At 42.5% G+C, this 24,587-nt stretch overlaps 1 protein-coding gene across 1 annotated transcript; it reads left to right on the top strand.

The window, feature by feature from the left end:
- The first annotated feature begins 2,088 nt into the window (after positions 1-2,088).
- On the top strand, positions 2,089-24,024 carry znf219 (zinc finger protein 219). Its single transcript, XM_085396404.1, has 5 exons — positions 2,089-2,265; positions 11,707-11,791; positions 12,023-14,345; positions 14,507-14,653; positions 17,613-24,024. The coding sequence occupies exons 2-5, from the start codon at positions 11,786-11,788 to the stop codon at positions 18,785-18,787; spliced, it is 3,651 nt and encodes a 1,216-aa protein (XP_085252530.1). The 5' UTR covers positions 2,089-2,265; positions 11,707-11,785; the 3' UTR covers positions 18,788-24,024.
- The last annotated feature ends 563 nt before the right edge of the window (positions 24,025-24,587 follow it).

Genomic DNA, 24,587 nt, shown 5'->3' with positions numbered 1-24,587 from the left:
AAGCTCTCTTTGAGCCATTTCTTAACAACTGCAGATTCCAAGATTATCAGTTCAAATGACTGTTTGTAAGTACAAGTTATTCTGATGTGTGACCATGTTGCCAAGGTGTAGAAGAAGACCCAAGGAGCGGGGTGCTGACCAAGAAAGAAGCACCTGCTCCAAAATCAACAGCTTCAAACTCAACTTAAATTGGCCTTCTGGAGAAACATTTTATGATCAAACGAGACAAAGACTGCATTAACTGGCTACAATGACGAAAGGATGGAGGAGTAGAGGTGAGACTGTAAAACTTATAAACGCTGTACCAGCTGCCAAGCATGGTGGTGGCGGCATCATGCTTGGGGGATGTTTTGCTGCCAGTTGTTCTGGTACATTGCATGGAATGATGAAGAAGGAGGACTACCTTCAAATTATTCAAATTCACCTCGAATCAACAGCTAGATGTCTGAAACTTGGATATCGTGTGCAAATACACATTAAAGCTTCTGGAATGGCCTTCCCAAAGCTTAGATGTCAACCCTGCTGAAAATGTGTGGACTAAAACCTAAAGACTGGGTCCGTCCCAGGAAACAAACCATTTTAAAATCTACCATTTCTGCCATGAAAGAAGTCAGCTAGACCAGCGGTCCCCAACCTTTTTTGCACCACGGACCGGTTTATGCCCAACAATATTTTCACGGACCGGCCTTTAAGGTGTCGCGGATAAATACAACAAAATAAAACTAGTACCTGTACCGAAAAAAAGAAGATTTATTCATAACACACGTGAAAAGACCAAGGAAAACCGAGTTAACAATAAAAACGATAACAAAATAACGCTGAAAACCGATAAAAACCCTGAAAACCATACATTTCACACCTGAGCCTCAACTCTCGCGGCCCGGTACCAAACGACTCACGGAGGTTGGGGACCGCTGAGCTAGACTCATGCCAAAAGGTGTATATTGCTAACAGACATTTATTTGAGCCTATCTTGATTATATCCCAAAAAATCTGAAATGAACTCAAATGTGTTCACGTATTTCACAGTGGAAAGAATTCAAATAAATCATTAAAGGTCCCAAATTATCATGCCATCAGTGCTTTTGATGTGTGTATGTAAACCGTGCCTGGAGTTGGCGTGACTTGGTGGAGAGGCGATCTATGATTAGAAACTCCTAAACTCCTTTCTGTCTATGACAAAACAAATGGGGTGTTCCAGAGACTTATTCATGCAAACTCTATTGATGCTGGTACATGGTGTGGACATGGTGCACCTGCTGCGGCTTAGCTATTAGAGTGGGTACAGCAATACACAGTAGTGTGCATTGGCTAGGAGATGTGGAGAACATTCAAAGACAGAGAAAGAATGACTCAGACTTGTTATTTTTCCTTTGATGTTGTTGTTACATTTTCTAGAAATGAAACTCTGCCTGACCTCAAGTTCAGTTTCGACAGAAACATTTTTAGTTTTTTAAAACTCATTCTGTACTTTTATCATCACTTTCTCTTTACCTCTACACTTTCGTTTGGGACCTTTTGGAAAACCCCTGGGCGACTCCTATTGGTCACCCAGCCTCATGTTGGGAACCCCTCCTCTTCCTCAACACATCGAAATTTGTGCACTTTGTTTCTTCCCATCCTCATAGCGGCCATGTGCTTCCGGGGTGGCTCACCACAACATTTTAGCTGCCTCTTGCCTCTGTCATCACTTTTATCTCACTTCTGTTGGTGTGAAACTTTCTTCTTCTTCTCCTTCTTCTCCTGCCACCCCAAAAAAATGTCTCTTAACTGTCAGCTACCCGCCACCCCAGATGCCATATTTAGGATACAAATGTGAAGAGATGACAGCGTTGTAAAATGGTGCCCGTGCTGAGATTATAATTAACATTTCCAACCTACATCACTCTCCCTCCCACTTCTCCTATGCTCCCCCCACCACTCCCCCCCATTCACTCACTCCTGTGTAATAAATGGGCAAAAATGCAAGAAGAAAGGAGAGAAGGGGAGAAGGAAAAGAAAAGGGAGATGGAGGAGGAGGAGGAGAAGGAGGAGGAGAGAGATAGTGTGTGTGTGTGTGTGTGTGTGTGTGTGTGTGTGTGTGTGTGTGGGAGAGAGAGAGAGAGAGAGAGAGAGAGAAGAGGGTGACCAAACGGAGGGAGGGGGAAACGGCGTATGCTTGTATACAACCCTGATTTCCATTTTTTTCCCAACTCGTAATGTATTTAATTCAAGTGAAACGTAATCATGACGTGTCGTGTCATTAATCTCCTCGCCGCCTCTCCCGTAAGTACACTGAGTCTTTACTTTCAACATATATCCTATATCTTCATTTATCTTCTTACATTTTATTTACCACTATGTTTACATATATGCACTTTTATGCGTGCTGGCACGAAACACCGGCGACGAAACATTTCCAAAATTGTTTAATTTACTGCGACTGTTGTTGCCTCTTTTTTCTCTCTTCTTCTTCTTCTTCTTCTGTCACGGGCAACACGCGGGATAATGGCCAACATAGTTGTTGATGTGTTTTATTTCACTCCGCTTTTTCACATTTATTTATTTATTTATTTCATTGGCAGCTTTGGCTGTGTGTGTGTGTGTGCGCGTGCTCGCATGTGAGTGATTGGCACGAGGCATGCATGTATGTATGTATGTATGTATACATGTAACCGCGCGCTCCGGACCACTTTACGTGTGTGTCATGTATGTAAGCCGGTGTATGTGCGCGCGTGGTCGACAAGCATGTAGCAGTCGGAGCTCCGCTTCTAAGCCGTGACATGACAAAAAAAAAAAGAAAAGAAAAAAAGCGGAGAAATGCACTGTTTTCCCTCATAACTGAGGAAATACTCGGTGTAACAGTTAAACCAAGTCGACTCGAACAGTCAGCACGAGATGAAATGCGACTTAAAAATGCTCGCAAGTGCACGAAAAGTCACTCGGAGGTTTATTTTTGTTTAAAAATTGGACACAACTTCAGCTAAGTAGTTGTGCAAGCTAGCTCTTAATTTTTGTTTTTATCCGCGCGAGCAGTTTGGTAATTTGGCAGCTCTTCTTTAACCTCTCTGAAAAAGAACGGCGTCTTCTTCTTCTTCTTTTTTAAGTAGGTTATATTTTTATTATTTATTATATATGTGTATTTTTTTTTTTAAAGAAGAGCCAAGTTCTCTGTGCGTAACGGAGAATTTCGATAAGCCGCGGACATATTGTCCAAGCGTAAAAGTGGATTTTTGCATGTTAGCAAGTTGATTTACAAAGCGTAATTTGTAGGTAGATGCGATTAGCTTGACTAATTCTTTTGTTGGACACACATTAGGCATTGTGTTGTGCGTTGTTTCCGAGATAAGCACCGCCACTTTTCGTGTGGGATACGCGCAAAAAAAGAGAAAAGACTGTTTAACGGTGCTTTATAAACCTTATACTTTCGGCCACCTTTTACTACAATGTTTACTACAACCCGTTTAGTTGTCCTAACGTTACCTCAGCGCTCAGAAAGTAGCATAGCAAGTGTGGCAATACATGCAATGTTGGGGCCGTGTGCGTGCAAAACGCGTGTTGCCAGATTGTGTTCAGTAAAGATAAGTTACCGGTTTTCGTCCAAAAATGTGCGTTTTTGGACACGATGGCTCTTTTTTTTGAGGGGGGTGAGGGGGGCACTGATGTCGGTGGTAGATTGGCAGAGAGGGATTCAAGATGAAATCCATGATGGCACTTTTCCCCCCTCCCGTCCTCTCCTTGCTCGCTCACTCGTCTTTTTCCCCTCCCTTAATCTTTTGTATAGAAAATTTAGGAACAAAATGGAGCAGGGGAGAGAGAGCGATAGATAGGCTGACATGACACACACACGCCACCCTCCGACTTCTCCGACTACCCTGCATCCCCCGTGTTCATGATTTTTAATCGCATTTTTTCTTTAGGTTGTTGTTCTTGTTTCTATTTGGAAGCGGGATTGTGCGCGGACACCATCTGCGGGCAGGGTTAATTTGATTTTTAGTGTGTGTGAGGGGGTGTTTATTAGTGCATTGTTTGTTGATGGTTATTTATTTCATTAATGTGCCTCTAATTGAGATGGCCGCGAGAGAGAAGAGAGAGGGGGGAAAGGAGCGTACTGAAAATGGTTGCACGTTATTGACGCACATCACAGGGGCGAGGAGGAAATTCCTCTTGAGATAAGGCGCAGACGTGTCATCTGGGTTGACCAAAGACACTCCCGTCGCCTTTTTCTATATCCAATGGAATATGTTTAGGGATCCTGAAATGCCCTATTTTTTTTTTTTTTTCATATCTACCCAAAATGTCACACTCTTGAGAGCCTGTGCACAGTGGAAGTAGGTTGACATTGCTTGCGTGTCCTAAAATGAGGCATGTTTTTGGAGGGTTTGGCATTTTTCAAGACGGGTTTATGCACATTAACTTTCATAATCCCTCTACGAAAAAGAAAAAAAGAAAAGAAAGCTGAGACAATTAGAAAAGAAATGACTTCACTCCAAATCCCTGTTTTTCTTTGGATCATCGCCTGCAAGAGTGACTTTTGGCAACAAGACGCTACTTTTCCTTATCCGGGCTTGATCAAAAACTAATAACGCAAGCATTGTTTTTTTTAATTATTACTCTGTTAGTAAAAAAAAGCCTCCCCTGCCTCTCTACAGGTTGTTTGCCATTAGATATAAGGCGTTGATTTCATGTCAAACCCTTGGCAGATACTCATCTGCAACCAGCTGTACTAATGAATATAAAACACTGGCCCCATGTTAAAAAGGCTCTAATGGTTTTTGCTTTATTCAAACCTCTGTCTGCTTGTTGTGTTCAAATAGTATCCACCTCCTCCTCCACCTCCTCTGTCACCCTCAATGCCGCCTACTTCCCATCTTTGTACATACTGTACTGTACTTGAAGGGGCACATCCACCCCATCCAGGTGGCTCTTGGGAAAGAGATTGTATGTGAGGGGAGAATGAGACAGAGGGAGAGAGAGTAAAAGGGAAAGGAGTGTAGCACCAATCAAGGCTTCTGATTGATATAATTGGGTCATTAGTGCGCTGCGGGAGAGGCACCTGCTTGCCCTCAGTTAGGGAGAATCTACTGCATTGTGACATTTTGAGACTGTTGAGAGTTCTGCTAGGCTGCTCGGGATTAGAGTGTATTTAGAGCATTAGGGTCTTACTTAAATAGTCTGCCACTTTTTGTCGCTCGCATTTAGTTTGGAAGACCAGCTCTGAAATCAGCGTTTGCAGCAGAGGCGTACAGGTAGACGGTCTGAATAAAAAACAAAAAAATCAAACACGACAATTTGATAAGCAAAACATTTTTCCAACTTTCCATTAGTGGCAGTCCCGTGACTGCGCTTTTCAGCAAGGTGTGCGATGTTATGAAAGCAAGCAGTATTTGAATTTCTCCCTCAAATCTTTTTTAAAGTTACAATACAACTCTTTTTGTGTTTTTTGGTTGCATTTCATTTGACCTGCTGAGATCAGCACAACAGATGCCTTCCCAGATGAAAAACTGAAAGTGTGAACTATTTTGGCCTCAATTTAGTCTGAAAACATTCTGGACACCGCATCAAAGCACTTTATACTGTAACCTGAAGACTGTGCAATAGAGAGAGAACCCCACAGTCCCCAGTGAGCAAGTACTCGGCGACTGTGGGGAAGAAGACATAAAGTCATTGTTGGAGTGCATCCTCACTCTTCAGCTCAAAATCCCCTGCAAAAAAAATAGAAATAAAATGTTACATTCCAGCCTATACATAGAGTCAGGGAGCCCTTGAGTGCAATCAGTCACCCAGAATTACACCAGGATGTGTTGATTTAAGTACTGGCACCTCCCATTTATATGTGTCTTTATAAAATATAGTGCAACAGAGTGTGTTTCAAACAAGATGTTCCTAAGAAAGAGAACACATGCTCTGCAAATTTCCCCAGGGTGAAGAAAGAATGAAGCCATTACTATTATACACTTACCCTTTTCCCCCCCACACTAAAGCTGTTTTAGGTATCTGATATATATACATAAATACCCCAGGGAGGTCACAGTGAGTGGTGAGCATCCCTGAGGGGGTCGAAAGTAGTGTGTTGCTTAAGGACACTAAAGTGGAAGGGGCGTCATTCATGGAAGAAAGGTTTCTGAACCTTTTCCCAGACAGTAGGGAGAAAATTGATCAGGTGGATGTTTGTTTCACCTGCAGGATTGTCTCCAACCTAGCAACTGATCCTCGGTGTGCACACATAAGCCTTTTAGGAAGAATGCGTACAACCACACACATGCTCCAACCAATTCTTCTTTTAAAGCATCAGTCTCGTAATCCCGAGTCAGACGAGTCATTCAGCACCCCCCTTCCCCCTCCACTCACTGGTTTTAGGAACGGCGCGGCCTGTATGAGTTGGAGTGAGACTCTTTTTTTTCTCTGCCGAGATGCTTTCCGGTGTTCGGGATTCGCCCGCTCGGGTCTGGCACTGCAGCGTTGCCTCCAAGTTCGAGCATCAGCTCGTGTTCTCTCGCTAGAGGAGTAATTCATTCAAAAAGAGGAGAAGCAGGAGCTCGAGAGGGGATGGTGCATTAGAGGAGGAGAGGTTAGACAGGAAGAAGCAAAAAGGAGTAAGGTTGTGAGAAGTGGAACATAAAACACATCAGTGAGGCAGGAAATGCTGGCTCAAGCTGGACTTTGCGCAGATGAAAGACGGTAAAAGTTGGGACGCTTCCTTTTAATGTAACTTTTTCTTCAACTCCGCTAAAGTACCTTTCGAATAAGGTCAACGGCGTAACAGATGCGAGCCATTAGATCGCCGTTTCACTTGCGTTCTGCGATCAAAACGATACACATGAAGTAGCATTTTTCCCCGTATAAGCAATCTGCAACACTCATCTTTAACGGTCGGTGGCGGAGACTGCGCGGGAGATGTTCACCCTTATCATTGTTGAAGCTGAAGATGAGGGAAGAGCGAGAGTGCGAGGCAGGCAAAGTTGAAGCGAAGCCGGCGGTGGGGAGGGAGGAGGTGGTAGTGGTGGTTCAGGGAAAGGTGAAGTAAAGGAAATGAATACCGGCTGTGGGGAAGTTCGCCACGTGACCACGCGATAAAAACCACAGGGCCAAATTATACTGTACCGCACAGGGAGCGGGCTCCCCTCACTTCCTCTCGCTCTCATCTTCTCTTTTTCACACACTTTGTTTTTTTCCCCCCTTCCTTGTGGTCAGTCTCTCATACACCCACTTATCCCCAAAGGACACCTCACCTCGCGCTGGCTTCATCACATGAGAGTGCAAGTAATGCAGCGGGAAGAAAGATGCACTTGTAGGGATTCACAGAAATACACACAGACTACGAGCACAGTCCTTACTTTATGCCTTAAGGCCGGTGCCTGAGACCTTGAAGATGCCTATTTTTAGGTACGTGGAGGAGGACTTAATTTTCAAACAACACAAAGGTCGCTGTTGCTATAGATCACTGGTTCCCAAACTGAGAGCGAGATCCCCAAGGGGTCACAAGGGGTCAAGGAGAGCAGAGCATACACTCAGATTTATTCTAAATCTTTTGACATTTACCTCCACAGACTGATAGGAAATGAATGAAGGGATCATTGTAAGTCAGGCTTAATTACACAAACTGTGACGAGGCATTCAAAGTACTGTTTAGCTTCATGAGGCTACAAATCACAATACACAAACCCTTCTTATATACAACCTATGATACATTAACACTATTTATTATGAAGCTGTATAACACTTCTATCCCACACACACGGTTACCATTATGAACACTAGGTGAAAGGTGTTCACACCCTGATATATATTTACAATTACAACATGTATCTCTCATGTGCATGTGCAAACCTGCACTGACTGCCTTCACAATAAAACTCTGCCACTTCGGTGGATATTTACACAGTGACACCCCCGATCCCCACCCCCAGCTAAAAGAAAAAAAAACAAAAAACTTGTCTGAACATATTGTGCAAATTTCCCTCAGCTAGTATTTACCAGGTATGTAACGTATGATTCAGCCATATCGTTATGCACTCCTTGTGATCTGAGTCAAGGAGTAGTTATCAGTATTTAAACAGTGCAGTTTAAAAAAAACAAAACAAAACATAGTGACCCTGATGATAAAAAAAACCTCATTTCCAGTCAAGGCAATTCAGGACCCACAAAGCTGCATTTCAATTGCTGGAATGTCAACTTTGGGACGCTTTAAAGCTGGTGTCATCTTGCGAATTACTGTGTCATTACACTCCTGCTCATGCACTGCAAATTTCAGGATCAGGGGAAAAAAGAAAGGGAAAAAACAGGAAAAGCCAGTGAAAGTGCAGGAAAATCCAGTTTGTATCAAAGGGATGGGAAAATCCATTATGTGTTGCATATCAGCAGTCAACTATAGCTCTGGGCCTGAGAAGTGGAACAAATGCTTAAGTGCGTTTTACGTGGAGTCTTTGTAACGGCCCGCAGGCCGTGGCTGCGACAGGAAACCAGGTTGCTCAGAAACCCTGCGTTTCACTCCATTTGTGATCTCAGCAAACGCTTTCCTGAGCAATTTAGGGTCTCAGCGGTTCGCTTTTTAATGATGATGTCATGATGTCTATTTTGTAAATTGTGATCACATTTAGGCGATAAATCAGGGCCTGATTAAATGTGTGGCTATCCTGTGATTGACAAGCTGCTAGCATGTATGTCTACAGTGGCTATTAAGCCTCTTTTCCACTAGTACCTGCTCAGCTAAACTCAACTTGGTTTTTAGGGTTTTTTCATTAGGTGGTAGTTATGGGTACTCTGCAGTTTATTAGCGTTTACTCTGACTGTTTTCCAAGTGACCTGAGTCAAGTTGAAAAAGTGATGTCAGAAGATCGCATGCCACTGATTGGCCCACAAATGAGGTCACTGAGGGAGTCATGAGAGCAACTCTTTCGCAAGACTCAAACCCGGCAACGGCTGCTGGGCAATGGCCTCACACCTACTTGGCTCTTTCTTTTACCCTGAGTCTGATAAAAAGCCAAAGTGTGTGAAGCAGGTGTACCATCGCCTCGACCTCCATTGTTGTGTTGTCTTTGGATTGCAGGCAAACAGTGTCACTGGACTTTTGGGCTGCCTTGCTATAACGATAAGAGTGAAGATTTAAGATTGGGTGAGACCCCATTTTCTGGTTTGCAAGTGGGCCACTTGCTGGTCTGTAATATCATTGTGAATCTCCTACGTGGATCACATTACCTAATATTAAATATTCATTGCCATGACGCACATTTAAAATCAGATTATTACCCCTCCCCTCACAAAACTAAAAACACCCACCACAAACACACGTAGGTGTCACATTTTTGTACGCTGCTCTCACCCTTGCTTTGAGTACCTACCCCAATCCATTTTATAGCTCGCCGTGTGTGTGTGTGTGTGTGTGTGGACACACTGGGAATGAGCAGCATTTGTGGATGATGTGAGAATGTCGTCTTCGGTGCGCTTCTTGCTTAATTTACACCTGCTTTTTATGTGTTTCTCCCCCACCTGATTCCAGCATGATTTCTTCCCCACTCCACCCTCTCCCCGAGTCACCCCCAGCCCCCTTTTCCCATGCATCCTCTGCTGCACCTTATCTCCCTCTCTCAATCTATCCAAATTTTCTTTATTGGCATGACAGGGCCGGTGGTTGGCGACAGCCACCGTCACGGTGGAACAATGCATTGTGATGGTGATATTCATATGATAATGCCATCAGACTTAATACTGCAGCAGATACATTTAGATAGCCGCTCTCTCTCCCTCCTTTTCCTGCTTTTTATTCCTTCTCCCTTTCTGCACCCCCCCCCCCCGTCTCTGTCTGCATGTGTATTTCCGTGTTGACTTTCAAAATGGTTTTTAAATGTTGCTCTCTCTTCATGTTATGCCCCAGCCTGCCACTATCACTACTCTGATTTCTCTGCTATTCTCTGTTCTAGCATGTCGCTTTCTCTTTTTTTGGTTTCTTTGCTTTTACCCTCAACACCATGTTGCCAATCAAATTAAATCATTTTCGTTCACATGGCTTCTGAGACTGTTTCTTTTTTTTTTAATGCTGCCCAGTTTGTAACTGCTCTGTCTATTTGTCTGTGTCTCCCTCTTTCTTTCTCTCTGTCTGCCTCCTTTCTCATTTTTTTTTCTTTGCTCTTCGCCATGTTGGCAGGGCCCAATCTACCAGCTGATATCAGCATTCCTTGGCACTCTGCCAACTGGCAACACTGCAGGAGAGAAAAAAGAGAGGAGAGAGAGAGAGGGGAGAGGGAGAGAATGAAAGAAAATTAGTGAATAATAGACGGAGGGAGGGAGGGAGGGAGGGAGGGAGGGAGGGAACGAGAGAATGAGAGGGGGATGGGAAGAAGTATGAATCAGGGAGAGAAAGAAAGACAGAAGGGAGAGGAATATGGTGAGAGAAAGAACAATAATGGTGGATTAAGAAAGGACTGTCTGTGTCTGTGTAAGAGAGTGTGTGTGTGTAAGTGTGTGTGTTAATGTGATTGATATGGTGTGATATCCCTGTGAGTCATAGCTGAGCTAAAATGTCAACTGGCTACAAGCCTCAGTAACTCACACACACACACACACAAATACTCAAATCCATATAAACACATATGTGACCATACCGCCATGTGAACAAAAATGTGGGTGACACACCTGCGAGCACAGATGTTCCATTGTTTTTGCCACAGTGATTTATGACCTTTTTGTTGTGTTGTGGGTGCTCAACTCCTGCAAAAATGATGGACAAAAACCAGCCACGGCGCACACAAATTCGGTGGAAGTGAGGCGAAGTGCTGCGCTCTCAAAATATTTGGGCGTGTGAGCGTGCCCTGCCAAAATGCTTGTGCGTGTTCAATGCGCAGTATCACACTTCACGTTTCAGCTGACTCTGTTATCTGGGGTGACAGTCGCAGTACAGTCGAGACAACAGCAGCAGCGGCGGCAGCAGCAGAATAAGCTCACATATATAAATGACTTCAACAATTAAGCATGACTAAGCAATGTATGGGTGAATGCCACCACACCCAAACAGCAGATTTATTGTTCTGGCTAGGTGCATGCATACCATATGTGAGTGTGTGTGTTTGTTTGTGAGTGTGAGTGCGTCCGGGCCTGATTTAAGCAAAAAAAGCTGCTACTGTATGACTGTTCAGGAAGGGTGTGTGGGGAAGTCAAAACATTGCGCGCCCATCCTGTTTGGGACAGTCCGTGTCCTGTGGTGGTGCCCTTAACTCCTAAACACACACACACACCAATGCACGTTCACACTTCAGATAATCATCCCATATGTGCTAACAGTATGCCAGCATGTACGCTGAACACATGCAGGAGGCAGAACAGGTGCACACCTGTTACACATTCAATGCGCACACCAACGCAGGCTGAGGAGCAAGTGACGATCAAATACAGATTTTCTTCGTAGTAAACATGCACGTGCATTAAAATGTATTGTTGAGTGTGCATTTGGTGCTTTGCAATCAGAATTTAGGGTGAAATCTGTTCAAAGGGTCTTAGTGTAAATAGCTTTTAATCCTGTTCGGCAAAACTCTGCTACCTGCAGTTCATCGCTGGATATTTCAAAAGCATTACACTGATACTATTATTCCTAATTTACCTAAAGTCTTTAGTTAGATAATTGTCTTAACATGCTTTTAAAAAAAAGGGTGGGAACAACTTCAAGTGCAGTAATTGTTAGATTTTTGGTTGCAAATAATTTTCTGAGCTTTCTATGCTTGTTTTTGTCCTCAGACAATTACAAGAGGAGACTGCCACAGGACTGTGTCCCCCCTCAGCAGAGACACTAAAGAATGGCATAACATCACACACAATGCTGGTAGGACTTTTTTCTATTTTCTTATATGCGCATGCATCAACATATAAAGACTCATACCCTCGAAGTTTGTGCAGTTTTTAAAATCTGGCCAAGGTTGTGCTATAAAAGCTAATTATGCACAACATGCAAATTTAACCTTTTCTTGAGGTTTTTAACTTTTAACTCCTTCTTAAGTCGCTGGTTGCCGCTCATTATCTGTCTCTCTCCCTCTCTTTGTGTTTTTTCTGATAGAGGATGGATTCTCCACCGGAGTGTGTGTTGTCTCTTTCTTGTGAGCAGACCCAGTCGCCCCCAACGCTGCCGTCTCTAGACCACAGCCCCCAGACCTCCTCTCCTCACACTCAGCTCTCTCTCCCCGATAGCCCTGTTGTCTTGCCCATTCACAGCTCCGAACCTTCCCCCCAGAGCCCGGACACTGCGCCTTATTTCCCCCTCTCTCCGTTCCCCCTCCACGAGGGTAATAACAGCAATCACCATGATGTTGATGAAGAAGATGATGAGGAAGGGCTGGATGGAGTACCTCCATCCCCAACGCCGGCAGTGGCTTTGTTCCCAGGAGGAGGGGGACAAGAAGCTGGATGCAGCCCCTGTTTGGACTCCTCTCCGCCAGATACACCATCAGCACCATTACTCGGGTGTGGTGCCCTGGAGCTGGCCCTGTCTTCAGGACAGAGTGGGAACTGTAGTGATGAACTAGACCTCCAGCTGTTCCAGAAGGATACTGTTACCAGGGCCACACCTGGAGTTGGAGGGGCCTCCTCGGGGCCTGCACTCAGGTATCCCTGTCATGTATGTGGAAAGAGATTCAGATTCCAAAGTATTTTGTCTCTTCATGCACGAGCTCACAGTCTGGACAGAGACCGGCGAGCTTCAGCTCTGTATAGGACTGGGCTCCCTTCAGCTCCACTAAAGCAGCACCTCAAAATCCAGCAGAACCACAAAGACCTAATTCCGAATCACAGAAGTCACCCAAACCAGCGTTTACTGCCTGGGGCTCTCATCCAGCATCTCACAGAAGACGATGAAGTCAATGGTGAGGTCAAAGGTCTTGATGATGGACTACAGACAGACCAGAACCCCAGTTTTTTACTGGATGACAGCACACCCTTGACCCCTCCGCTGACAGAGGACCCTGTGTCCGTGACCTCTCCCTATTCTTCAGCCACCGGGGAGGGCGTATCTGCTTCCATCACGCCTACATTTCGCTGCCATGCCTGCAAAGGAAAATTCCGAACAGCTTCAGAGTTGGCGCGGCATGTACGCATTCTCCACAATCCATACAAATGCACTCTTTGTCCCTATTCTGCCAGCCAAGAAGAAAGCCTGGCGTCCCACTTACAGGAGTGCCACCCTTCTCCCGATGTACCTGCTCTTCCACCAGCTTACAGTTCGAGGCCCATCATCGCAACCCCCGACACCCCAGTACCCACGCCAACCCACACGCCAGCCCCAACCCCGAGCAACCCACAGCTGACATCAGTTGCTGCAGTGGGCGGGTCCTCTCCACTGCCAGCATTTCGCTGTGACACTTGTGGACAGCGATTTACGCAGTCATGGTTTCTGAAGGGACACATGCGAAAGCACAAGGACTCATTGGACCATAAGTGTCAGGTATGTGGCCGTGGCTTCAAGGAGCCTTGGTTCCTAAAAAATCACATGAAAGTTCATCTCAACAAACTTGGCCTCAAGGCTGGACTGGGAAACCCTGGGGGACCAGGAAGTGCTGAGCAGCAGTCTAAAAGCTCCCTCAACGCCCTCTACTCCAGTCTCCTTCTGACTCAGCGAGGAGGTGGTGCCAGAGGAGGTCAGGGAAGACCAGAGAGAGAAACTGGAGGCAGAATTGGGATGGGTTTGAGTAAGTCAGCCATCCTGGGCTATCTCGGTTTGCCTAGTGATGGCAGTGGGGCTAGCTGCATGGAGAGACTTCAAGCAGTGGCTCAAGTAGCAGAGATGGGAAACGGTGGTGGCAGTGGTACTGCAGGGGGAGCAGACTCGGGAAGAGGAGGGGGAACGACTAGAGCAGGGGGAACCGGGGAAACTCCAGCAGCAGTTTCAGAAGGAGGAGATCAGGCAACTTGGTGGCAGCTGGTGGCTCGCAGCTTGGCGGTAGCTCAGCAACAAAGGCCTCATCAGCGAGGCCAGCAGCAAGGGCAACGAGGCCCGGGGCGGAGTTCAGTGATTACAGAGGTCGACCAAGTCAGAGCCTACCTTGGAGGCCTGGATCCTAGAGAAGAGACCGGAGGACCAGGAGGGCCATGGGAATGCCCAGATTGTGGAAAGCTGTTCCGCAGTCTACAGCAGGTGGTAGTTCATGCTCGAGTTCACACTCAGAGGCCCCAGAAAGGAGGTGGCAGCGAAGAGGAAGGGAGCAGTCATCATAGAGGAGTGGGGCTGGGAAGAGGAGGCAGCAGTGAAGTGAGACAAGAATCCCAGCTACACAGCGGTGGATCCCAACAAATGGCAGAACTGAGACAGGAATCAAAATTGATGGGTGGTGGATCACAACAAGCTGGAGGGGCTGCAGGGTTTCACTCTGTCATCTCAAGCTTCAAAGGTGTGACATGAGTGTTTTTTCTAGTTCTTTGGTTTGTGTTTGTTTGCTATCATATAAGAATACATTGTTTTTCAACTTCAACTTTCAACTTTCTATTGTCATTAGAATCTTAGCTGCTATCTTTACATTTTCCACTTTTTTCCCTTCTTCCCTACTTGCAGGAGAAAATGGGCTGACGACAGTCTCCTCCATACCTTCAGTTCCCACCAGGGAGCGAGTGCGTGGCAGAGGGATAAAAGACTGCCCCTACTGTGGCAAAGCCTTTCGCTCTTCACACCATCTCAAAGTGCACCTCAGAGTTCACACAGGTGAGATACTGCTGTGAGTTTAACAAACCATGTTTACTTTTTTAACCTTTATAAATCCCTGGAAAGGTTGCATTGAGCATCGTTGCTTTTCTAGAACTACAGTTTTTTTCTTTTTCTTTTTTTAAAAGATTTTACCCCAGAGGCCTGGCCAGCACTAATCATAGCCCTCTACTGCAGGCAACTGAGCTGCTCCACCGGAGCAACTCCAGCTTAAGTGCCTTGGTTGAGCGTATATTAACAGTAGTTTCTGGGGGGAAAAAATCAAGCCACTCCAGGGATTAAAAAGGGAAATTGCTCACTTCTCTTACTGGCCTCTAACATCGCTACCAGTAAACGGTACAAAAGAAAACCTTTTCATGTCTTCTCCACTAATTAAACAGTAATCCTCATGTCTCTATTTCGATTTGTATAATGCAAAATTTAGCTAAATGAAACTGGTGTGGTTTGATGTTTTTTTTTAATAACCTATTTATTTTTATAGACACATTTATTTCTTGTCAATTACATAAAAATACTAAATCTTCTTATCTTATCTTAAATAATGCACATATTAAATGCATGAAAAATTGCAGAGAATTCGCTGTCTTTGAAACAAGAATCTGTAACAAAAATCTTTAACATCCATCTTAAATACTGTAAAGAGAAAAAACATTTTAATAAACTTTTTTAGGACAAAAAGAAAAAAAAGAGGAAAAACTGAGTACAGGATTTCTGACAACCAACTAGTTGGACTTTAATGAAAGTTAGAATCTCAAACACCACTCACACTCATACTATTAATTAATGTTCCATATTCATAAGCCTTTATCAGCATGAGTCATCGTCACTTTTCATTATTTGCCTTCAGGTGATGTATTTGATCAAAATTAAAACCCATCTCTCATTTTTTGCGATGCCACCTATCACTACTAACTGGAGAACCTCCCATAAAGACAGCAGCCAAAAAATGCACAGTGTGAAGTCTTTTTAAGAGTTGCCATTATCATTACTCATTTTATAGCTGAAAGGACTTATCTCAATGCGTTTATATTTTTCCCAATCATGCACTGCTCATTTTCTCATACACTACTGCCTCTGTTCCATCAAGTGATTATCACATGGTCAGTAATTAAAGCAAATGCATCAAATTATGATAATGCTCTCTTCAGAATCTCGTTTCCCATCGAGAGTTTTATCCCGTCTTTAGTGTTTGTTTCACCAACACAATCAAGTTGTCCCTGCATCTGTACGTGCACCTGCGTTCCTCCTATGTGACCAGTTTTTTCTTTTTTGACTCTTGGGAATAAGATCATTTACGTTTTTCATATGTTTAACGTTTCCTGATGTTAATGTTCAACATCATCCCCTTTATCTTTCCCAGCTGTGTAATTTTTAATGAGTAATGGAATACTGCCATCTTTCTTTAAAACATGTAACTGCACCTCCTACTCAGAATTGCTCAAATGACCTTTGAGCAGCTTATACTTGCTGCAATTTTGCAAAATACTTGCTTGCCATACTTATTTGCAATGTTACGATTTTGCAATAAGTGCTGTGGCATAGTGAAAGTACTTTTAACCTATTTTAAAAATGATTGCATTTTTTGTGTATCTTTTACACATGAAACGATTTAGACTGCTGAAATTTGTCCTCAGGTCTGCATTTCACACAGAGTGTACCCATGAGATAGTCCTCAGTAAATAGGAGTAAAACTGATTAAAAAAATAAGAATTATTTGCAGGGAAATTTAATTTTAGCTGCCATAAAAAAAGTACAAGTATATATTGATATTGGAAAAAATCAATCTGACCTTGTTTTATTTGCAAAACTGGCTTTCCTGTGAAAAAACATGATTCGTTTATTGGCTTATGAACCGCTCTTTTAAGGTCCCACCACAACATTTCAGTCAGGTTGAGATCTTTACTTTGATTAGGCCACTGCAGCACCTTGAATTTTTATTTTCAGCAATTCTGTTGTAGATTTGCTGCTGTGCTTGGGATCTTTCTCATGTTGCATGGCCCAGTTTGAAACAAGCTTTGACTATTAAACAGATGGTCTCACATTTGACTCTAGATTACTTTGGTATACAGAGGAGTTAATGGTCGACACAATGACTGTAAGGCGCCCAGGTTCTGTGATTGCAAAACAAGCCCAAATGATCACTGTTTCACAACTGTGCTCAACAGTTTGTATGCTTGTGTTTCTTAGCAATAAGAGGCTTGCTCCTGGTAACTCTTCCAAATAAGCCATATTTGTTCAATCTTTTTGTAATTGTACTGTCATGAACTTTAATATTTAACATGCTAACTAAGGCCTGTAGAGTCAGAGATGCAGCTCTTAGGTCCTTTGCGGTTTGTTGGACAGTGTCGAATTGGGGGGACTTTGCAGAGACGTCCACTCCTGGGAAGATTGTGTCCTTTTATTAACACACTCCTGAACCTGCCAGACCAGAAAACTTCTAAAAATTCTGCTTTCATAGAAATGCTCAGACTTGCTGATGATCATTTAATCAAGCATATTTGATTAGCAGCACCTGGGTACTACTTAAGTATTTAATTCCAATGGAAGTCTCAAGAGTATTCATAGTTTATCATGTGGCTTCAAGGACCTGTGAAAGCTTTCTTTTTTGCATGACTGTATATGTGTGTATAAGAGGCAACTGTTTTTCAGGGTCAAAGGTGAGTACCATCAGGTTTCTACTGAAGAAAAAAAAAACATCCTGTATGTGAAATCAACATTGTGTATGCCATAAAATAGCTGGTATATGATATCATTAATACTAACACAAAGGTATTTCACTAACTGTAATATAAAAATACTTAAAATCACCAGAATATTTTTTTTCCTTCTTACCCAGTGAACACCCATTTTGGGGCATTCATTTTGGAGCATCTAATGAGTCCCACTGTTTTTTAAAAGATTTTTCTAGCTTTATTTTTACTGTTCTATAAATAAACTTTCTTCATTGTGTTTTCTCTAGGTGAGAGACCCTACAAATGCCCCCACTGTGACTATGCGGGTACTCAATCTGGCTCTCTGAAGTACCATCTCCAGCGGCACCACAGGGAGCAACGCAATGCCTTATCAGCTGCCTCAAATTCCTCCTCCTCTGGTCTCACCTCCACTATCAACAGTCTGACCTCTGGAACCTCTGGATTGGTCAAGCAGCGCCGATCTCAACCCAACCACTGCCCGGTCAACCGGGCTCCAACAGACAACCCCGCCTCTCGACCCAGCCAGCAGTCCTGGCTCCTGGGACTTCCAGACCAGCGGGAGCATCGAAAGGCCTTAGCAGCTCTAAGGGATGTTGACCTAGAGACCCAGTACAGGTACCTGTCTGGAGTAATGGGCGCTCTTTACCAAGGTGGAATGGAAGGAAGCTGGATCAGGGAGTCTCCTCCACCAAAGGCACCTAAGGTGTCACGACGTAAGCCCCTTACTACAAGCCGAATGGTTCAAGCATCAAGTGACAAGGAAGTACCCGTGCCATCAACTCAGGAGGGTGGTTTTGAACCACTGGATCTGTCCCGTCGCACTTCTCCTGGTCTTGGAGGGATGGAGGAGGATGGAGGCATGAGTGTAAGGGAAGGTGGTGAGGATGCCGTAGAGGATAGTTCAACAGGGGTCAAACTGAGCGAGTGTTTGTTTTGTCCTTTTCGAACATCATCAGCAGAGCTGATGGCCATGCATCTCCAGGTCAACCACACCAGTAAGTCCAGGCGCAAAAGAAGCTCTTCAGTGATCTTGGATGATGATGGAACCTCAAAGACCACAAGGCCAAGGATGGATCCCTCTGACCTCGACCCTCTGACAATATGGAGGCACGTAAGTGAGGCCGAGTCCCAGGCCTCCATGGGAGAATGGTCCTTAACTCAGTCCCAAACTCTTAATGGTCTCTCTGAGCACACAGCAGAACATCTGGGTAATGCTCTTGAACACCCAAACTCCATGTCCTCAGTGTCAAAGAATGTAACAGATGTTCCTGAACTCAAGGGCAAAATTGATGAAGAGAGAGATGAACAAGATGAAGAATTTGAAGAGAATTTGGAGAATAGCAGTCTGGAGGATTCACAAGACCAAGACCTGAGGATGTCCCTCGCTCTTTCACCAGCCCTGAGCTCTAACCACGTTGGAGGGGAGGAGGATAGAGTCTGAGGAGATTAAAATGTTTTCAATGACACCGCTTAAATTGGAATGTTGGGTTTATTGTTTTCCAACAAATTTTGACAAAGAATTGAAGAAAGGGCAGAAAGTATTACATAGAGAGAAGTTGTTTATGGTTTTGCCCTGTCATACCTTCATTTCTGGGCAGTCCTGAGGAGTCTTGACAAAGAGGAGAGCCAAAGCTATGGTATTTCCTCTGTCATTATTTGTCTCCTTGGCTTTGTGGTCCACCACAAAATACGGTAAAATTCCTGTAAAAAGAAAGCGCATGGACGCATCTTTTCAGGATTTTGTCGGCCACATTTTCTATTTGTTTTTCAGACTTCACCGAAAGATGGGTGATTTTTACGATGATCTCCAATTTGATAATCGAAAGATCTAGGGCAAAGTCCTGCATCATTCTAGAGTCGTGCGTTTATCCCACACTTATAATGGACTGGTAAATCCCAGACTACAACACTGACCATGCTGGAGCCAGCTGCGACTAGATGCTCTCCTGACGGACTGACCACTGAACAGCTTCAGGTTCCTCCTCAAACTACAACAAACAGACATGGAGGAAAGTTTAGTCTAAAAGTTTCAAGCTGCAAACCTCGGCTAAGCTATTCTTTATTAATTTAAGGCATGAGGCAACCGTTACAGGCCATGTGCTTTCCTTCAAGTATGTATCACTGCCTTGTTTGTCAGAAAAGTGTTTCTTGATGACTGTGCTAAAGAAAAACAGAAAGTTTGTAATATTTTTGTTCATTTGTTTTCAGTTAGTGCCTGTTCATGTATGTCGTCGAGAGAGTCTCTGGTATCCTTGCCCATCGAGGCTCTGATAGATCGTTCATTTTATCTGAATATACAGTTTAAACGATTTAAGTACAATATATTTGTTAAAAGTGGTTCTAGGGTGTTGTGAATAGTTCAGTTGTAAAAGAAATGCTACATCATAGTGTAATGTCCTTGACACAGACTGTAGCTGTTTGTGGCTCAGCTTGAAAAGAACAAAAAAAAGTATGTCATATAATGTGAGGAAAGGTCAAAAGCTGAGCGCTTAAAAAGGAGGTCAGAGTTCAACATTCAGTGTTTACAATGGTAGCGGTTGTTGGTTGGGGATGCAAAGGCACCAACTGAACACAGAGCGAGAGTCTGTGTGAGGGCTGAAGGGGCGACGCTTGAGCTCCTGAATACAATCAACTGACACATTGTTTTGAAGAGACTACGACTGTGTCAAAAAAAAGGAAAATTTTAACTTTTTACAAGGTAGAGAACGACAAAGAAAGCAGTCTAGCTGCCAGACAAGACTAAATCTAAGAAACAAACTGTACTCTTGGGTTACGGTGTGTTTTAGATGAGTAGTTTCCCTCTCTTCTTCTTCTTTTTTTTGTTTTAATAAGAAAAGAAAAGACAATGGTAGGAGTAATTATTAAAACACTAACAAACGCATAGGCATCCCAGTAGAATATGTGTAGCTTTTGTAAAGACGAAAAAAAAAAAAAGCAGACTTTTGTTTATTTTCCTTTCAAGATGCTTACAGAAAAAGGTTATCAATATAGGTGATATTGATTATAATGTTTGTGAGCTAAGACTAGTTGGAATGTCTATACAGAGCACTGTGCAAGTTTTTTTTTGAGTTCCCAAAGTAGTTGTTTTCATTTTGACTTTATCAATAGACCAAACGTTTTTTCAATGGCAGTTGTCACTTTCGGTTGTCATTTTTAAGTGTGTAAATGTGTGGTTTCAGTAGATTTACCCCATCGATTAGCAAAATCAGTCAGCTAGGTTGTCAGTGTATCAGATATTCGACCACTGAACTGGTGGTTAGGAAAAAAATGAAGTGCATTTTGTTTTTTATGTGGAAACATCCAGTAATCATTTCTTTATCCTAGTTTGAAGGTATATTTATGAATGTGAGGCATTAATATTCTCTTACACTGGTTAACAGCCTCTATTTATCTGCTAAGACTCAAATTGATGGGGTAATTTATGATTGTGACCACTCTTTAATGTGCATTATTGTGATTAAGTTCCCTTTTTAGAGCACCTTATGAGTTTTGTAGTGAAAGTCCCTTAGTGGTGTCTCCTTTAACAACTACTGTCAATGCCACCGTGCCTTCTGTTTCAAGCACTTCCTGGTATATTTTGTAAAACTCACCAAAAGCACTTAGCCTATATCGACACACTCTCTTTCCTCTTTCCTATTCCCCTTCAACACATCAGCCCATTCTCTTGATCATCTTCTCCTGTGTTCACCTCCTGATCCCTCTATTCTTGTGTTTTTGTTTTTATTATTTGCCATTTTTTCAGGCCCATTGGGCCTTAAACAAGGTCACTAGGCCTTATGTTCTAGCATGGCTAGACTCTTAAAAGAATGAACTACCTACCCTTAGACAAGTAAAAATTGTTGTAGAAGTAGGGTTAGAGAACTTCGGGTCATAATACTAACCCTTGGTAAACCAAAGCCCAAGTCTAAGACACATATACGTTGTGTTTAATCTCATGAGGTGCCAAAACATGTCTGATGTGACACTAAATCAAATACACTAGAGGAAACAAAATAATTCACCGTTTTCCTTTTACTCTCTCTTTTTCCCCTCGTCATGCTTGCTCTCCCTCCATGTCCTGCTCTCATCTGTAAACAGTCTATCTCTAGCACCACTTGAAGGTGACGTGTACTATCTGGTATTGAGGCCTTTATTAGATTTTTATTTCAGTTTGTGTGGTGTTTGTTCAATGCCGTTGAGATGGAAAAATGCTCTTATAATGATAAGTATTATTGTTTTAGCATTATGGTTAAAAAAAAATCAAGAGAAATGTGTTGTTGAATGTTGTACAGATAGCATTAGAGATGTTGTGTTTTTTTAAGGAGAGCACAAACCCGAGCAATGGTCCCTCCAACTCCTCCCGCTGGCAGATGGGAATAAAATGGACTGCCAATCATCATAAAAGTCTAATGACAAAAAGTCCCAGAGCTGTGGCATGTTTTCAAAAGAAACAAAAGATTTGAATGTAAAAATGAAGCCAAGGCCTCATTATTTCCAAATTGATTGCAAAGAAACAAAAATCATCTTTGTACCTAAGCTAATCATTTTACTCTTTTGAAGGTGTAGTTTAGTAGGAGTAAGACAAACACACGCACGGCTTTGTAGTGACTTGAAAACAGGGAAACCAGGATGTGCTTACCTGAAAACTGATGAATGCACAATTACATTCCAAGGATGCACAATTGGTGTACCTAACATGTTTAGCAATTTCTATTTTTTCATACTTTGAACACCTTCCTACTGTTTCATTGAGGTGTAGCAGTTTTTTACATGGCGTCATACACACATTGCATGAAAGTTGTCTGCATATAGGACGTGATACAACCACTGGTAGCTACTGTTCCCAGACTGTTTGGCAAGTGGTTGCTGGAGGTTGCGAGTTGAAAGTGGTCTCAAAGAGAGTGGTATAAGGAAGATTTTGTTGTTCTTGCTTTGGCCACTAACAAACTGTTGTGGTTGCCTGTAGTTTCTACACAAGTTGGTGAATTATTTGCAAACACTCGCAAACTGCTTCCTCAGTGGCATTAAACCTTGAAAAAAAATTGCAACACAAACAGAGAATGTTCACCTTCAAAGTAAAAGCCAAGTAATTTTAAACGATGTGGCTTTTGCTTTGAAGGCAAAAGTTTTACTACTGCTCTGAGAGTAGCTGGCAAGTGTGTGCAGATAAGTCAACATGTTCCTTGTAAACCGTGGGCAACTGTAGCAGTTTTCTAGGAATAAAGGCTTTCACCAACTAGTCAGTGAATAAACATTTTTTGCTAGCAACTGGTGGTTGGCAGATGATCACAGCCTCATCTCTAGACCTGTGTGTCTGGAGCCTTAGTCACCCTGCAGTGTCACACATCCGAAATAGCACACAAGTTAACATCATGTTAGCCATCATGTTATTAGCAATGACATGACTGCAAAACATAAATAAGCTATATATGGTGTAAAAGAGAAAAAAAGACTTCTAAAAGCTAAGCTGCTATTGTGTCATTAGATATGTGCCTAGTTTGTGTAAAAAATAGTACTGCTGTTCAGTGAAATCAGTTATAATTAATGCATTGAGGAAGACGTTATCCACTAACTGACCCTGGGTAATGCCTTGATATTTTAAACCAACAATGGCATCTTGTTGGGCAGTGTTTTGATCTAGAAAATAAAAAATATGGTTGTATATGTCCTCTGTCATTTATATAATCACTGTCAGAGTGCTGAACAACCACACATAGTAAACACAAGGAAAGAAAACTACTCATGCTAGCAATGCTAATGGTAGCTACAGGTTTTCCTTCTATTAAACTTGTTTAGTCTAAATTTAAAAGTACATTTAGCCAAATAGGAGACTACAAACAGGCCTACCTTTGTCTTGAGATACTAAGACATCAGAGCAGATTGACATGTTTAATATGTAACAGTTTATTTGCCAAAAGATTATTGAAGCAAAAAGAGTGTATAACATCCTGTGTTAGCTAGCTCGTCTATATTGTTACGGTTAAACTTTACTGTTAAGTTCAAACTGCTTGTTACCGAGTAGAGTCTGCCCTCTTTTCTTGTGGTATTTACCCTTGTCTGGTATTTATTCATTAGTTGCTTAAAAAATGTTCTCAAAGTTGATTATTGCCCTGAAGAAATAAGATTACATCATGTTTTGTGTATCAGCAGCAACTACAAATTCTGTTTTTAATTAAATAGTTGTAAACTGTAATTTTGTAATAGCTATTAAGAGTATTGTCAGATTTTTAAGGTGCATTCCCAATTTTTAGAATAATTCACAATTAGAAATAGAGACAAAATCAGCTGACAATTTAACAAAGTATTCAAATGTTTCCAAGAAGATTGCTTGTGTTTGTCTGACTTCAGTTAATTTTTTTGCCAAACAATTGTTAAAAAATCAGCGAATTTTTTGCACAATTTTCAATTTGCTCGCTTGTAATTTACAAATAGATGTGAAAACGGCACCTTATATCCTGATTGTAAATCAGAAAATTCTCCAGAAAGGATACATTTGTCATTTCAAAGGGTATTGTTCTTTTTTTTTGTAATATGACAAATCTTTTGTGAGGTGAGGGGACCACGCTGGGTTTGGGCTCTTGTGTAGTTTACTGCCATTGCAGTGAGGGAAAACTGACCTAACATAGTAGTGACTAATATAACTTTGTGGACAGATAAAAAAAAAAATAATAAATAAAACACATTAGAAATAAATAAACACAAAACAAATCCTGTCTCTCTCTTTTTTATACCTGTTCATTTAGGATGCAGTTGTTCTTTAAAGTGTGAAAACGCTCAGTGAGACAGCTTTATTTTGCATGTTTATCTGCATTCTATAAGAACGTGTTTGTGACTTCAGAATTTGAGATGTTGAGATGCTGCATCTGGTTGAAGTGGGTGAAATACAGAAAGCTTGAGCTTGTTGCAAAGGGAGCCCTCCTGTGGCCTCCTGGCCGATATTGAGGGGATTTAAACAGGCTTCCCTCAGTCTTGATATTCATTTCTGCTTACAGGTCACAGAGATGTTTGCTTTAAAGACTGATAACTTAGCAAATCTAATATTAGAGATCTGTAAATGTATATCCATTAATTATGATTTCATTTGTGTTTTACAGCAGTGGTTCCTAATCAAATTCTGCCTGTTTAAACTGAGTAGCAAGGGCAGCTAAGACTGAATTTTCCCTATTTCCCGACTAAGAAGATTTAAATTTATTTAACCTGTAAGCTGCACAGTTAGCGCTGTACTGGCATGTCCTGCTGGGAAATGAGAAATGTTACTGTAT

The sequence above is a fragment of the Rhamphochromis longiceps genome, linkage group LG3 (assembly GCF_057381845.1).
Source record: "Rhamphochromis longiceps isolate RC_006_pf linkage group LG3, R_longiceps_female_GT1.1, whole genome shotgun sequence".
In the NCBI taxonomy this organism is placed as follows: Eukaryota; Metazoa; Chordata; class Actinopteri; order Cichliformes; family Cichlidae; genus Rhamphochromis; species Rhamphochromis longiceps.
The sequence above is the reverse complement of the archived record's forward strand: the minus strand, read 5'-3'. Positions and strand labels throughout refer to the sequence as shown.